This window comes from Ptychodera flava, chromosome 5 (genome assembly GCF_041260155.1).
Source record: "Ptychodera flava strain L36383 chromosome 5, AS_Pfla_20210202, whole genome shotgun sequence".
Lineage (NCBI taxonomy): Eukaryota > Metazoa > Hemichordata > Enteropneusta > Ptychoderidae > Ptychodera > Ptychodera flava.
Window position 1 is genome coordinate 28,788,168 of NC_091932.1, and position 18,138 is coordinate 28,806,305.

General features: G+C 38.6%; 1 protein-coding gene across 4 annotated transcripts; it reads right to left on the reverse strand.

Annotated features, from left to right (window-relative positions):
* Positions 1 to 8,024: 8,024 nt before the first annotated feature.
* Positions 8,025 to 16,036, reverse strand: LOC139133443 (histamine N-methyltransferase B-like). 4 transcript variants are annotated; one of them, XM_070700038.1, is made up of 4 exons: positions 15,908 to 16,036; positions 14,292 to 14,484; positions 11,481 to 11,816; positions 8,025 to 8,574 (listed from the first exon to the last, which is right to left on the reverse strand). In XM_070700038.1, the coding sequence occupies exons 2-4, from the start codon at positions 14,476 to 14,478 to the stop codon at positions 8,219 to 8,221; spliced, it is 879 nt and encodes a 292-aa protein (XP_070556139.1). In that variant the 5' UTR covers positions 14,479 to 14,484; positions 15,908 to 16,036; the 3' UTR covers positions 8,025 to 8,218. The 4 variants fall into 4 exon arrangements, with proteins under 4 accessions (XP_070556139.1, XP_070556140.1, XP_070556141.1 ...); XM_070700039.1 differs by having other exon boundaries at positions 15,897 to 15,998; XM_070700040.1 differs by lacking the exons at positions 14,292 to 14,484; positions 15,908 to 16,036 and adding an exon at positions 12,319 to 12,498.
* Positions 16,037 to 18,138: the final 2,102 nt, after the last annotated feature.

An 18,138-nucleotide genomic window follows, 5' to 3' on the forward strand; every position in this document is an offset into this window, starting at 1 on the left:
GAAAACCCTATATAATACAGGACAATACAGGCACGTATTTTAAACTGTATTTAGGGTAAATACATGTAAATAAAGGACAATACAGAGTAATACAGGAAACACAAATACATGCCCTGTATTTTTGCCTGTATTTACCTGTATATGCACTCTAAAGACTTACAAATACATTGTAAATACAGGTAAATAAAAGTTAATACAGATTATAAATACAATCTGTATTAATGATGTATTTGCCATGAATTTGTATGGTTTAAATTCATCTATATTCATTCCTGTATTTGGGATGTATTTCCATGGGTTGAATTTACCATGTATTATGCCTAGATTTGCCATGAATTTCTTAGTCCCAAAGAAACCTGAGTGAACCGTTTGGCTAAATGGCTTGACGCATTGTAGAATTGAACATTCACAAGGCATGTGTAGACTTATCCTGCCGAATCCTTGAGACAGAAACGGACATGTATGACATAAAAGTGATAACTGATTGTGTTACGGGGATATTTTATCTCAGACAAAGAACCTATAGCGGTCATCGACACCAGTAAAATGGTTAATTAAAACGACATATGTCAGTTGACATATGTCTGAGAAGACGAGTTTTCATGAGATTTAAGAGTTTTACGAGAATTTCACTCAGTCACGATGAGTAATTAGTGACTTATGTACGAAGTTATGGGAAAACTGTATTTGTTCGAGCATCGGTGTTACGAAACTGAGATATTTTTGGATTTGAGCATTATTTATACACAAAGTGAATGCGTATTACGATGTTGCGATTCAAGTTGCCCATTCTGTTTGCATAACTAAGCTCACGGAATTCTTTTGTGATGCTATTCTATTCTTTGCTTCTTTAGAAGTTCAACAAAAAAGGGACAAAAACAGATAAATGAGAATTTATGATTATTGTGCCCCCTAACGGGAGCCACACGAGGTAAAAGGACGGGAATCAGTGTGTGAAATTAACCTGAAATGCATGCTGGTCCGAAGGACCAATAGCAAAGGGAATCTGCTGGTCCTTCTGGATGTATGTTGGTCCAACAAAAAACTAGCAAAACCCATTCAAAAATGTACTTTCAATTGAAAATAGCTGATAACATGGTACATTATCAGTCTCTCCTACTCTGGTGTTGTTATATAATATTGATACAAATAAATGAACAAATATATATTTTAAATTTTTTATGCTCAATAATATATGCCAATATATGACTGTAGGTAGGTATCACCCAGAATCAGATCTCTATGGGAAAAGGTTTTATAGTTCATTACAAAATTTACATGGGAAAAAAGTCTTTCACTTTCATTCCAAATTAATATGAGAAATTTCTTTCTGTCCTCATTTCCAATTAACATGGGAAATATTCTCAGTTTTCATTTTAAATAAACATGGGGGAAAGTCTTTCAGTTTTCTCTCATATCTCTACTACATTGGAACAAGTCCCCAGTTTTCATTTACGCCATCAGCTTTTTCAAACAGATCATGGGCATCATCATTCTCAGAGCAGCTAGAGTCTCCAAACTCAAAGTCAGATCCATAGTCTGATTCTACATCAGTGTCCAGATCAGCACACTCAGTAGCAACTGCATTTGCAGCATCTGCCTCCTTTTGCACAGTTTCCTGTTCTTGAGTAGATGCAGATGCAGTGACTGTCACGGCATCTGTCAGCAACTCCTTTTTGACGTCGAGTGAAGCCATCCAGACAAAGTCTTTTCATGGACAGTTATTCATACATATGGCATGGGCATTACGGAACAGATACTGAGATAGCAGAGTTTTGTGAAGACCGCACTATTCATTTTTTGCTGTGTTACCTTAGCTGTGGCGCATTGCGGTTCTAAGCGTGTTCAACGGCGATTTTATGAACTCTGACTGACTGTGTGAGGCTAAATTAAAGTATCTAAAGTTGTGCCAACCACAAACGGACCCTTAGAATAAGTTGAGACAGCAGACTTACAAGATATGTGACTACCTTATGGGCAGAGAGATCGCTGTATGCTCATCGGCATGGCATGCAGTACATACATCTTTGACTTATCAAATAACAACCAGTCGCGGAACTCATTCTGAGCATTCATTCATTCATTTATTCCATATGGAACTCATGCATGCTGAAAGATCGCGGTTTTCATCTTTCTCAATCAGGCAAAAAATAAAATAAATTGAGCTGTTCCGATAACATGGTTGGCAGGGATTTTTTTCCATAATATTTTAATTTTAAAATAAGCACTTTTCAGGGGCTCGTGGCGATCAAACACTGGCCACCACATTTCCAGAAAAAACGTATCATACATATAAAAGGAATAAAAACATAAGAGACATTCTTGTTTAGAGCTAAACTCAAATGCCAGGTAACGAACACGTGATTTTACGGGTTTTTTTCTTTCTTTTTTTACTTCCGTGTTTACGTAGCTCTAAAAGTTTAGGGTCAGCAGGCAAAAAACTAGGGTAGGTCAGGTAATCGGAACAGCAGAGTTTTTTCTTTAGCCTCATATTCCCTTCGTGACTGTTGTTTCTCCTTGTCGTTTGTTTTTGTATTCTTCTTTGGGGGCTCACACCCTTCAAACACGCCCATATATTGGTAGGGCGATCCGCAATAGCGTAGTCAGGTCGCGCAAGTGTGACAGCAGACTTGCAAGACCAAAATAATAGCCTGCCCCTGAAATCATAGGGGATTCAATCTCCGATGATGACGATGATGATGATTAAATATTTAAAAATGAAGATAAATAAACATATATTTGGACTCAGTAAATTTGTTGTTATTGTTGTTGTTATTGTTGTTGTCGTTGTTGATACTATTTGCAGAAAAGAACAAAGTATGCGCTGCAAATTTCAACACAGCCTAACTATAGGCCTACATGTGCGTCGCAAATTCAACACAGCCTAACTATACATGTGCGTTGCTGCCTAACTATACATGTGCGTTGCAAATTCAATACAGCCTAACATTACCGATTTCGATGCATGCTAGGTGCATTTTTGGCGATCGAAAAAAAGTGTGTGGCAATGAAGTGACACCCCTTGGGTAATGTTAGGTTGTATTGAATTTGCAACGCACATGTATAGTTAGGCAGCAACGCACATGTATAGTTAGGCTGTATTGAATTTGCAACGCACATGTATAGTTAGGCAGCAACGCACATGTATAGTTAGGCTGTATTGAATTTGCAACGCACATGTATAGTTAGGCTGTGTTGAAATTTGCAGCGCATACTTTGTTCTTTCTGCAAATAGTATCAACAACGACAACAACAATAACAACAACAATAACAACAAATTTACTGAGTCCAAATATATGTTTATTTATCTTCATTTTTAAATATTTAATCATCATCATCATCGTCATCATCGGAGATTGAATCCCCTGTGCTGAAATCGGCCAATTGCGTGCGTTATATAAAAATGTTTCAGCTGTCGCGGCTGTCTTTCTCTGTCCGAAGAGTTTGTGATTCGTTACGTACTGCAGTAGCAAAACTAGGAAAAATACTCATGCAAGCGGGGATCGAACTGACAAATATTTGGATACATAGCGAAACAAATTCGGTTTTCAAAATTTATTGTGTGAATTTTGCGCTGGTCCGAAGGACCAGTGGTCTGGAAACTACTGGTCCGTCGGGGGTTCTGTTGATCTCAGACCAGCGGACCAGCGTTAATTTCGCACGCTGACGGGAATATTTAACCCGCAAATGTCTGAAACTGATATGAGAAATCGGCGATTATCCCACTCTGCCTCATATAATGACGGATATGCGCAATTAAGTTGTAAGAAAATAGTCAAGTTGAATATAAGAATAGATGGTACTGTCATAATGAGAAAACAATGTGGTGATCACGAAGTAAGGAAAATGCAACAAAAATGCACTTATTTTCTTCAGAGTTGCAAGGATGGCCATCTTTATGCCGTTTAAAACTCGATGTAAAGAAGTAATTTAATATGTAATTTTTTTTAAAGACTTTACAACTTCTTGTAAATGTACGACTTCTAACGTTCTTTACACTTTAAACATCTGGTGAAATCAGCCTGTACTGCTGAGCTATTTAGCTTCCGGGTGACAATATTGTTACACTCGCAACAAAATTTCTACATAAAAGTATGCGTGAGTGCGCGCTATTTTTTTATATTTCTCTGTGCGGGGTCAATTCGGGGTCAATTCGCTAAAATTAGGCCACGCCCTTAGTTTGGTCATGGTTGGTACACTCTGACGTCACAACGCTGATCATTTACATCAAATAGCGGTCCCCACACCAGCCTTATCTCTGACCCGTATCTGTTAACACAACACTGTGTGATCATTGCAACCATGGAGGTAGTACTTCACCCGGCGATCGTCCTGCGATTTTCCGCCGCTTGACGGCCAGCCAATTCGATCAATCTGCAAAACGTGTAGATTTGGCTGGCGAAATCGAATTTCATGTCGAACCATTTCGGAAAGCCTAGATACAGGGAAACATTTTTGTTACCATAGTGTCATCTTTGTTTACATAACTATCACGTGACAGGTAATTTGCTTAACCTTTTAAAAATCGGTTTTCCCTATTTTTTGTTTCAATGCTTTGAGATGTGGCTGAAATTTGTGTGAGTGCAAGCTGTCCTGAGGATCTTCCAAAGTGTGTCTCAGAATTTTTAAACGTCCTCAAACAATTTCTATGCCAGAAAAACTTCAAGAGCGGTGAATTTTACCCTTCTTAATTTCTTTAAAATTGTGCTAAAAAAACAAAGCAAGATATGAAAAATCTGAGACATACTTTGGAAGACCGTTGTGACGGCTTGCATTCCAGCAAGCTTGAGTCAGATATTTTGAAGTATTGAGACAAAACATAGGGAAAACCGATTTTGAAAGGTTATGCAAATTACCTGTCTCATGATAGTTACTTAAATAATGGTGACACGGTGGTTATCGAAATGTTCCCCTATATCTAGGCTTTCAAAAAATGTATAATTTACGGGGGTCATGAGCTCATTAACCACCAGATAATTGTTAGATTAAAAAGGTCTATTTCTTGTCTTGGAACCTTAATAACGAGACGATTGTGAAATTTCACATGAAACATGTTTTGATATGGAGGTTGTTTCAAAGAATGGGTGAATTTTTTGGTGCCCCGACATCGACAAATGGTCGTCATTCACTAGAGTAGTTCTATGCTCTACGTCACAAACGGAAACAAATTGGATGCAGGGGCATGTCAAAATCAAAGTGTGCGCTGTTTAAAGACACATCGCGACGGGCCGATCGGTGGACGTCGCGTAAGTTGTGTCGGCCTTTGAAAATAAATTGTAAATAGAAAATAAATAGTAACTTGTGGCAGGCAGGTAATATGATCGAGACGTGTAGTGCATTATCTACGTCGATCAAATAATTATTATCACCTATCGTAAGAAACGCGATGTTGAACAATATTATTATTATTTCAGTTTATTTTATCTTTTTATTTGTGAACTACTGAATGCTAAGAAGTATATATTTTTGTAAAAAAAAGCAAAATATTATCTTCTTTTTCCCCGTGAGGTCAAAGGTCAATACGCGTCCAATGACACCTAAAGAGTACTCCGCGTCAAAATTATTGGACTCCGCGTCTTCTGATATCGAAACTTACTGTACGACGAAATTCCATACGTTACAGACGCAGGAGTATAATGCTTTTACTACACATCAAGCAAATTATCAAACTTGCCAGAGTTGTTTGAGAGCTCCGTACACAACGACGCAGTCATTATGAGCTGGGAGTAATTAAATCTTCATTAGGAACCACTTTTCTGGTAATATGATGACACATAATCGACATTCAACAAGTAGACCAATCACAAGATATGGTACATCAATATTATTCTCCTTGATTGCGTGACCAGATAATATCATTGTGGGCTATTCCTGTCTCGTACTCTGGTACAGTAAAGGCGGAAATTTTATACACTTGGAGCTAAATTGTGTTTATGGTGTTGAATGCCTGCCAAAACGACAATGATAATCCGAACAATGAAAATATAAGAGTGTACCGCCTGTAATGCCTAAGGAATTACGTGAATAATTTGCGGAAACAACGAACCCGAAGCTGGTCGCATTACCGTGGGTTCCGTAACGTAAGCATTGTAACCAGCCGCACCCTGAGGGTCAGGCGCGACGTTACACAGTGTTCGCGCCGTTGAGATTTATTTGATTTTTGTTCTCGAAAAATAGCGTAACTTTGTCTGAGGTAATAGTGAATTTGAAATAGTGTTTAACTTTGCGAAAGGTACGTGTAGACCGAGAGGTCGCCTGGCATTTGCTCCGTATACGAATGTAAGCATCGTGTTCCTCACTCACGTGGCGGACGACTAGAAATGATTGACAACTCGCCCACGGCGTATTGATATTATTTCTAAAGTAGTTCAAAAGTTTAAACGCGGAATCGTTTCGGAAAACTTCTTGTACTAAGCAAAAGTCAACGAATTCTTGGCTTGTGCATGTGATAAGTATATCGTTTGGACACGTGGTGACGTCACTCGTATTTTCCGAGCTGAACGAAAGGGAATAATATCTAAATGTAAAGAGTCATCGTCGACAAATAACTATATTTGCCTTAGACCCAAGAAACACATCGGACGTATCGAAGATACGAAGCTAGAATATTTACATAAATTGTGCCGTTAATTCCCGAAATGACAAATGATGAAGTTAATTTGTCCCTGGCACAAAAAAACGAGATGGTTTCGGATTTCCCTCTCAAAACACGAATATTATATGTGAAATTATTTGTCATGTGGATAAAAAATACTTGTCAGAACAAGTAATAGATGTTCAATTTTGTCAAGACCAATGTTTCTATAATTTTCAAGTTATCATCCTACTAAGTCTTTCGTGTGCCACAAATATGCGCCCTGAAAAGAGGATAGGAGTTAAAAAATTAAGAGAATACCAAAATCATAACCGTACATGTAACTGAGCAAAACGTATTACAGGCGTCTTTCTTTACGGATGACGTCCGCTCACTGTCGTAAAATGCTCGAGACGGATGTCAAAGGTTGTCTGAATTGAATGTGCCGAACAAAAAATATGTGCCTTTCTGATCATCCGACCTACCATATTTTTTACCTGCCGACCCTAAACTTTTTAGAGCTACGTAAACACGGAAGTAAAAAAAAAGAAAGAAAAAAACCGTAAAAACACGCGTTCGTTACTTGGCATTTGATTTTTGCTTGAACGAGGATGTCTTTTATCATGATGTTTTCTTCCCTTTTTATATGTATGATACGTTTTTCTGGAAATGTTGTGGCCAGTATTTGACAGCCCTGAACCCTTTAAAAATGCACATTTAAACATAAAAATATTTCAGAAAACAAATTCCTGCCGACCTACCTACTCTATTTTTGAAAACCATGTTATCTGAACAGCACAATTTATTTTTTTGGCCTAATACCGACAACTTTTCTTGGAGCTGCATACCATAGCAGTAACGTTCGCATACGAAGAAGTGTACTTTTTTAGCCCCACGGAGAATATGTACGGATGAAGGCATAATTCATATTCAGTATCAATTCTGAGCGCGGTAGATTTTTGGTCGGGTGAGATGATTGAGAATTTACAGCAGGTAGTTGTGTAACATCTACCGACTCATCACTCTCACACCTTCAGCTGTTGTAAAGGATTCGGTCAAATCATGATCTATGCCAGTAACACAGGAACATAATGAGTTATGGAAATAATGTCAGAGAAAAAGTAAAGTATCGATGTACAGACAACTGCATCATGTTATACTAAAACATAGGACCATTTTCAGTTCATATCTGGTTTAGATTTTGCTAGCATGATACACGGAAAAGCTTTACTATTTCAGTAAGTTGTTTCTAATTTTCACTAAACAATTCATCAAATAGACCTGACGATAGTTGCTATCTCTATCCTTCGGCAAAGCGTACAGCTACATGTTGCCCGACTGTGCCCAGATTATTAACTTGTTACTTGGCTAATCAATTGATAACAAAACACACACACACACACACACACCCTCCACATGCCTCACAAACACATAGATAACAGTATCTCTGTAGGTTTTGTATTGCTTGTAATTTATTTAGGCGCATGAAATGTACATTTCGCTGTATTATCTGGAATTTTGTTCCCTTGTTTAATTTTAATATTGGTTTTTGTTGAACGTTTCAGTCCCTACATTACTGCAAATGACTTATTTGCGTTATTTTATTATCAAAGAAAAGTGCAAATTGTTTCTCAATTTGAAAATTTAATGTTTTCTTGAAATTATTATATCTTCCTCGCAAACCACGAAATTGCGCTTGCCATCGGCCGTGCGGGAGCAATTCTCATCCATGAATGCCATAATTTTGTCGACAACTTCTTTTGGAGCGTCCTTTCGGAAGTCGAGTATCTGTACGAAGAAATCGAGAAGCATATTGCCGACTCTCGATCCTTCTTGGAAGCATTCCCCGACGTCTAAACTGTATTCTCTGGTCACCACCTGGAAGTCAACCTCTGGCAACCTCTTCTGAAGTATCTCTCGGAGAGTGGATGAACCAGGCAAGGCTACGGTTTTTGAAGGGAAATATTTCGCCACTTCTATTGTGAGTTGCTCCCAAGCGCCTGTTGGTAAAGAAGGTTAAATATAATACAGTCACCTGTAATCTAAATATGCCCATATATGGTCAAAGTGGCGTTCCTTGGTATTCAAAATGACGGTGGTTGGGTATTATTATGAGAAATTTACTGTAATCGAGAGGATATGATAGAGAGTGGTAATGACAACCACATTAAAGTTTTCCATTGATGTAAAAGACCAATTCAACGGAGCGAAAATCTTCTTTCTGCGGGTGAATCGTTCTACACTTCGAAGTGCACATTTTGTCTGACCAAGGTTTGGAGAATGGTTCGAGAATGTATTGTAGACGTTAAGGTGGAACGCGCCTCGGGAACAGATATTTCGACTCTCAAACTTTTTCAATTCTTTTCTGATCTACCACTTGTGGGGGCTCATTTTAAAGCTCTTGGTGTAAGAAATTTAACTTTTCACCGTCTTAGTGTTAATACAGGGATTGCGGCCATTTTGGATTTAAAATATCGGGAAATCTCAGGTAATTTGCCCAATTCTGTACGGTGACCCCTGATGGTCGAAAGCTTCTTGATTGAGGAAAGTTTCGAGGTGCATACTACCTTAAAGAGACAATGGGTGCAAGTTGTCTGAATATTTTCACTAATGTTATTCTATAAACACATACAATTTGAACGCCACAATATGTATTGCTTTCATATTTGCACGTTCTCTGTTTCAATATACTTATTGCAGTACCCACGTTTCCGGGAGTGAAGTTTAAAAAAATTAATGTGTGAAGTTTGAAAATGTTGCACGATTTTATGATAACTTCTTTTCGCTGAATCGGGGTGAAATAGAGAGCTAAGTGGAGTGATTCCATCATGTTAAAAGCAGAGTTCAAGCCTTAGTCATATTAGGGCGCCACGGATGTCTTCACGACGGGAACTTACTTTCCGTATTCATCTGATTAAAATCAGATGAAATTCTACAGATGGCGACGTTACTATCTTAAAGTTTGCTGTCCTTGATACTGAAGCAACTCAGCCATAGACCCTCGAGAGTTTTCCTCGAGGGTCTCTGGTTCGGTTCAGAACCGCTTCAACCAGTAAAAACATGAATACATAAACAATCGATATGCTAATTTATTGAATACATAATCAGCAAGCTTGGCCGGACATTTCTTCACGGCAGTTTCTCTCATGATTCACGTCTGTTTTTAGTCATATTTTTTCAAGTATCTCGGTGCCTACCTCGATCCTGTTCGTTGGTTAAAAAATCCCGCACGATATGAAAATTTAAATTACCAACGCATTTTTTGAAGGGATCACGATGACCATGTAATCAAAAAATAAGAGAATGCAACACTACACAAAAAATCTTCATCGTCCATTTTTTACAGTGGTAAAGCAAAGGGCAGCAGTAAACAATAGCTGTCGATTCCATGAATTTTTGCTTCTATGCTTTGCTTGACGTATAAAAAAGCCCTTTGTTGATGCAGTTTAGGTTTAATAATTGCAGCAATCATTTTACGTAAACCTATTGTCTATTATGAATTTTCAAGTATGTAAATTATATATCACATGATATTAATGTATTGAAACAAACATCAGAAAGATGAAATTTGGAACTTCATTAAGGCACTGAGAGATCACCCGGAGCAGACAATTTTTGATAAACTCAATCATACAGGACATACAATTCAATCCAATCTTATTTCAGTGCCGTATATATGTCGTCGGCTTGAACGTATTAAAACCAATTATGAGTAATCACAACGTTTATATAGCAAGGTTGATAAAATAAAACTAAGCTTAACTTATACAGTATAGGTAGTTACAGTGACCGGGCGGAAAGTTCTAATCTTGAAGGTTTTGATATTTTGGCATACCGGTAAAAACGGAATCTAATTTTTTCGAGTTTACTTAGAGAACACCAGTCACCAGCCGCACCTGTCCATTATTTCATTCAAACATCCTGTTTCGACGACTTTTAGAGTCTTTTTGAGTTCTAAATTTTTAGAGAGCAAGTCGTAACATGAATTTTCCTAAATATATCGGTGCACGAATGCAATTGTGCGAACACTTACTTTGACTTCTACGAATACAATCTACCAGTGAATTTTGTTCGATCCTCCAATCATTGCTGTATAGCAACGTTCATACATCTTTGTTTAAAATTTAATGTTTTTTTGTTTATTACCCTAAACCTTGTTGTTCTCATACTGCGCAAAAGGTTTATCCTTGAAGCAATACCTTCATGCAGTGCCTTCCGCATATTGTTTTATATCAGATTCTATTTGTCCGAAGATCATTTTCACCTAAAGTTTCAGTGTTCTTTGACCGAATTCTTTGATACTGGACAGTTCTTGAGGGGTTGAACTGAGATGGGGTTGGCAGGGAGGGCCGTTTCATAGGAAATCCGCAAATTATGAAAGGAATTCCGTCTCTCAGTACGTTTGGAACGCGCGAAGCCACACAGAAGTTTAAAAATACTGCCTTTAAAAACACAGACGAGACTGAGAAGCATAGGTTTTTGAAAATTCTCGACGTCTTTTAGCGAGATTTAGTTTGAGTACTTCCTATTTCAAAGCATGGTTCTGCCATAGACCCTCGTTTTCTCGAGGGTCTATGGTTCTGCCGGCATTTTCGTCCCAATTATAGTATGTGTGTAAATTTGTTTTACGATGCTTATAGCATTCAGGCCAGCATTGGTGCCTCCATAAGCGAAGGCTTTGTTGTGAACTCATTTGCATTTTCATGGACGGTCGCGCGTCAATAGCTGGTCACGCCACCCCAAAGTTACGTTACCATGCTCTCATATGCAAATAAAATGACAAAACGTTCGTTCAGCATACCGTCGCCTTGTACAGTACTAGTGTAGTCTAAACAACACATTTGATTACAATTTCTAAAACTCGCGTTGGTCTGACTATCAGTGACAATATTTTCAAAGCACTTACCGCCACACATTGTATTCAACAATATTCCTCCCTTGTTTAGCAGCTGATATAATTCTGCAAAGACTTCTCCCGCGTCGGTGAAAAAATAAGCACTTTCGGGACAAGAAATGATGTCAAAATGTTGCCGCTCTTCGGTCTTCCGTGCATCAAGCAGGTACTGCTGCACGGTGATTGGGTGGAAATCAAATGTCGCATTACTCCAATGGCCCTCCATCTTTTTTGACTCCACCAACGCTTTGAATTTCTCGACTTCTTTCTCGGACGGCTCAACAGCGACATAACGTAGGGAGTTACCCATACTCAGTGCAGCATCCACGAATAAGCTGTCAGCCTGCCCTGTTTATTGAAAAAGAGACAGAATACGTAAGAACGAAAATATTATGGTTCAACTGAAGTGAAATACTTCATCTCGCGCGTTCAAAATCATGGAAAGCTTAAGATAATGTATTGATACCCCATTAGAAGTCTGTACCAAAAGAAAAGATAATTAAAGCTATATCTGGAAAAGCTAAAGGGTCCGAATGGACAGTGTATATGTAGACCAAACCAGTGATGCTTAAGGGTGATTGTATAACAGTTAATATATTATATCATGCTACCATGCGCCATTCTGATTGGACGAGAGCTCATTCCACCGATGCTAAAATACTGTTTTAGCACTGATAGCAGTGCTAAAACGGGCCCCTAAACCAGCATTTTCGAAAATTGCCCGGTCGGTGCATTTGAACGTACCTATCTAAACCATAGACCCTCGAGAAAGACCGAAACAGTCCACTTTGTTTCAAAGACCGAAGACCGAATTTTGATACACAGGTAAAGTGTGGGTCTAATAACTCACCTCTTGGTGTAAATAAGTTGGGATCGATGATGAAAGACATCTCTGAAACAGCACATTTGGGGTATGATGCACACAAATATTAGGGCGACAGCGCACCGTGCACTTTTCGGGAGTCGAGACGCGATATATCCTAGTACCGCCCTACCGCTCTTTAAAATGTAGATAGTATTCGTTCATACACAAATAAATTGACACTTCCTCAGAGTAACGGTATGTCAGATATTATTACCAAAGTTTGGGCTATAACAGATCGGGATGTCGTAACGATGTAGACCAAGAAGTTCAAAATAACAATGGGATGACTCCTGGCGACTGCGACGATATTTGACATCAAATGCAACGAGCAGTGTCAGCGTCCAGCTCTCCCTGCATCGGGCAACACACTCAGAATCTGCACAACTGTTCATAACATTTGCAGTCATCGCAAGTCTGGATTATTTCAAAACTGCTTGTTTTCTGGTACAATTAACGTCCAAATTATCCATCAAAAATAGATCCTGTAACTTCATGTGTGCCACCACTGAATGTCGTGACGGTATGCGGTAGGCCTACAGCCAGAATGAGACAAATCTATTTTTAGTATGCCAAAAAAGCCAGGACTATTGTTCTTATGTAAATTTACGAAAAAAATTGTTACTTTTTTCTTTTGATTTGAACTCTTGACCCATTTTCTGTGTGAGTGCAGCAGGTATTTTTTGACAAGTATCGTTCGTGTTGCATGCGAATAAAATGCAATGTCGATATGGACGTAATGCGTATTTATCGTAGGATACTGTGTGCCTGTACGGAATCCCAACTTATAAAAATGCTCGGTCTCGGGCGCAGAATTTCCGACGTTCGATCTCTCAGACGTCCGTTTTCTGCATTTTGCGCTTAGAATGATGAAAATACCCAAATTAGACAACAAATACACGCAAGTTGATATAATATAATAGCAATAACCCCCTTCGCAGTCGGGTATACACTCGATTTTGGTACAATTCGCTCCATATAGCACTCGCCTATCGGCTCGTGCTATATGTCGCGCATTGTACCAAAATCTCGTGTATACCCTCCTGCGGCGGGGGTTATTGCTTAAATATATACTATCAGCAACATTTGGTCAAGACTCAGAAACAACCCTTCTCATCCCAAGTATACCACCAAACACCAACGAAGGACAATTCGATCTTTCGGGCATTGCCTGTGATGTTCGTATTTTGCTGATAATCAGCCAAAGTAGAATGCCGATTGTGATGGGTACTGTTAAAATGTATTGTTTTGATATCCTGGGGCCGTAATATATTTTCTTTTGCAAATAAAAAAACGTCTAGCTCTTTTTTATTTGGGATGGCTTTATCTGGAGCAAACAAGATACTTTGTTACTATAAATGTCTGAGTGTCTTTTTTCTATCCGAATCTGGAAGCTGTAATTGTCTTAGTGTTTGAATGAATAGTTTGGAGACAGTTCGATGTATAGGGCCTGTATCATTATTTGTAACTCAATGGAACATTAGAAACGTTTATTTCTGTTGAATGCCTTGAAGAGATGATTTATTCTTATTTGCATATCTCCTAACCAACATCCATCATTAGTGAATGCACGAACCTCTAAGCAGATTCAATAAGTGTCAATGTCGATTGATACCTTTGGTTACGAATGAAGTATGTTTAGTTTGAAATACTCTTTGTTTTAGCCAGGAGACACTATAGCAGAAACAATGCATAGAGTAGATATTATCTGGTGTTAGATATGAGTGAAAATAATCAACATCGCTCTAGCAAGTATTGAAAATGTTCTTTATATTGCCCGAACAGACTGGAATCATTTTCAATATTTTCATATTTTTGAGCTACCAACACCAGATTTTGAAGCTGACGTATCAGTCGCTAGAAGGCGTAGATTAGTTAGCATGTATCAACACTTCGATGGCCAGTAGTTTACTTTATCGTGTGATGGAGTTATACCTATTGGTAAATGTCATTAACCTTACCATCTCCCGATCCAATCGACAGGACCTCAAGTACCGAATCTTTGTTAAGCTGCACTTTGTTCAAGATATGCAAGTTTTGTTTCAAATTTTGCTCATTGGTCCTGTGAAACCCACGGCTGATCACGAGGTTGCATCTTTCAAAATATTCATGGTCATGTTCAATCAGAAATTTGACTTCGTGTTCCATCGTGATCTGAAATAAAAAAAATACAAGCTGTTAAGGTAGTATGCATCTCGAAAGTGAAAAACTTAAACTTTTGCTCTAACTTTCCTCAAGGAATCTTTCAATCATTCTCTTTCAAAATCAAGAATAAAAATTTCGGGTCACCGTGCAAATTTTGGTATTAGAGAAACAAATTACCCAAGATTTACCGATATTAGAAATTCAAAATGGCCGCCATCTGTGTTAACTCTATGGAGAAAAATAAAAAAAATTGAATTTCGAAAAATTAAGCCGGTGAAAAGTTTTCTTTCACCAAGAGCTTTAAAATGAACCCCCACATGTGGTATATCAGAAGAGAATTGTAAAAGTTTGAGAGTCCGAATGTCTGTCCACGAGGTGCGTTCAGCACGTGAAATCGCAGTCCAGATGCATGTATTAATTAAAATGATCTGCACTGGGGCTTTCTCTACATTAGTATGTGAAAATTTAATAAAAAATGTCGTTTTTCAAAGTTTTTGACCCAAAATTTCTGTCATTACATGTACAAGAAGAATGCGCATTGAAATTTGAAAATACTCTTTAATACCAACACCTGACATCCTTAATGAAGAAATACAAGGCATGAAAGGTAAGCTGCACTATTGCAATTATCAAGACCGAAAATGATATCGCTGAAATCGAATGTCCGTCGAAATCAGCGGATCCAGACTGCCAACAGTCCCCCGTGCCTTCTTTACCTCAAATACCGACGCAGCCATTATGGTAAGTGCCGTTCAATACGTATGAACTATGCCCTTTTCCCCTAACATCAGAAAACCAAAGGCTCGGGTCGAGTACCGCTTGTGTCCAGGCCTAACGATCGAGCTACACCGTTTTTCACTGTCGGATACATATGCGAAGCTAAGGCTACGTCTGCACATGCAGCTACTGAGAGCCGAGGCGAATGCGTTATGTTTACGAAGAAAACTACAAGCCTAATTGCACGCGCTAAGCATATCATAATTCACTAAAAAGTCATATATATATAAGGGACCGGGCAGAAATGACAGGTGGCGGTGTTTTTTTTGGGGGGGGGGGGGGGGGGGAGAGATGTGTCGTAATTACGGCGCTTGTAACCTGAGCTTTATAGAGTGTGAAGGTGCAGTCCCTGAGGTTGTTCATAAATAGAACAAATCAATCATGTATTTTAGTCTAGGTATCCATATATCAATTGACATTCCATATTTAGTCGGGTCACGGTGACATGTGACACCCAACTTTCCTGCTATGAAAGTAAACATCAAGCTGAAACAACGGTGAATTTAGAACATTCAGAAAGGTAAAGGTAAATTTAGTACAGTGTTAATAGTAACATTCCCTCTCTGCCCCTTTTATTTACCCCATATGCTTTGGAAATCAACATATTGCCAAAGAGTTGAAAACTCTGGCTATGAATTGCTTACAATCGGCTCACCTTTTTGTCTGTGTTTGCCTTCAGCAATGCGGTATAGTAGAAGAGCTGCAATGTGTTGGTCAGTCTAGAAGAAAACTTTGTCGCTTACGTATATGCATGGCCGAGTCATTTATTGAATGAGAACAAAAGCTTTTTTGTTTAAATTTACATATCTGAGTTGATTTACTGTGACGATATCCGGATATTGTCCCCGGCGTCAACACAAGCACAATAGACATAATTTTACAAAAAGATCGCTGATTCCAAATTAACAAAGCATCAAATTTGATACTTAAAAACACATATTACCTGATCATGAGGGCTATAGCGCCAATCTATTATCCCGAGGGGCGTGTATTACGAGAAACATATCGCTATTCCCCGTAGGCCGAGGGATATAGCTATGTGATTCTGGTAACACACCGCCAAGAGAGACAATGGTCGCTATGGTCCGAATAAAGACCAGGTTGTAGGTGCTTTGTAACTAGCCACACACTCATGTTGTATTATGGAATGGTTTTAATGTGTTTTAACATTACAGTGACGCACCACCGAAACAAGCCATAATTGTGACAAGTTTACTTGGCGATTTCTCCACAGCGGTAACCGTAGTACCACTTTCTTCCAAAAAATGAGCTAAGCATACCTAGTAACATCCTTGATTGCACTTGAATCTTTTTCGTCGATGAGGTGTTCAAGTTCCTACGCTGTTGGAATGGAAAATCCTGCTGTTTTATAGAGAGGCTCGTCGCTGATCACATCGCCTAATTAAGGTGCGGGATTGCTGAATTGCCAAAAAAAGCCAACTTTGACTCGGAGATATTTAGCAGCTATTCAGCTACGCCGGGTTTATGGTCTCGACTCTCAGGATATTAGGAGCAATATTCAGCTATTATTGAATACCCCAAATAGTCGAGTTTGGCATATCTAGTAGCTATTCAGCTACGGGGGTTTACAGCCTCAGTACTCAGGATAATTAACAGCTATATATGAATCACCAAAATAGTCGACTTTAACATATCTAGTAGCTATTCAGCTACAGGGATTTACAGCCTCGGCACTCAGGATAATTAACAGCTATTCAGCTATTCAACTATTTTGCTATGATAACAAAATCCCTGGCTATTCAGCTATTCAAGCTGATGGCCGTTTTAGCCGCTATTAGCCAATGGTAGCGGGCTATTAACTGGCTATTCAGCCATTTTCTCATCATTAATTCACGCAAAAACATTGTCCTTTTTTCTATATTATTATTTGCCTTGCCTGCAAACTCACACTATCATCATTCACGCTTGCACACGCTAAATGAGATGACATGCAATTCATCACATTTTAAACATTTGCTGACGAACTTTCGGAAAATACTCTTTTCTAACTCGAGAAGTTTTGCAATGCTAAAATTACTCTTGCAATACGGCACCTTATCTTATCTTTTTTCATTTACATCAAAGATTCCTTTGTCCGATCTGTGTGATCTTGAAATCGAGCTCTCGTTTTACCGCATGAACATAATACTGGTCGCGGTTCTTTGTCTTATTTAGCACCATTGTAATCAGTCATTCTTGTTATTCACTGGCATCAGTATCTGTTAAAACCTGGAAAGAGGGCAATACACATTACAATTCTAACCTTCTCTAATTACTTCAAAGTTAGTAAACAAAATGATTACCACGTGTGACCTGCGTAGCTCTTGGATGATAACTACGTATCGTACAAACGCTAGAGTAATTTCCTGTGTATTTGTCAGTTATGGTAGGTCTTTAAAAACAGTCTTTTTGTTCAGCCGCCAACAGACATGCATATTTACGTCTCGAACAAAACATAATGCTAACTCTGTCACTGTTATTTAATGAAGCATTTGTATCAAATTGTAAAGAAATGTTCATGTTGTTCTGAATCAGGATTAAGGGGAACTTCAGACATGCGTAGATGGAGTAAATATATGGATCAGGCGACACAGGAATTAACGTTGCGCTCGAAACTTTATTTCCCCAGGTCAGCCTGATGGCTGCCTGGGACAACTCTTAGCTCCGAGAGCCTGGAGATATGCTCACTCCAAGGCCCCCAAAAGTCCGACTCTCGAATTTACACTACTTTGTCGACAAGAAACCTTGCCAACACTAGTTTCAGAATGATTAATACGTAGTATGCATGAGACATGTCACGACACCATTGTTTTAAATCCAAGCTGTGAAAATATGAAAAGCGATACTTAACAGTGCTACAGTTCTGATAAAAGTTCGACTACTGTC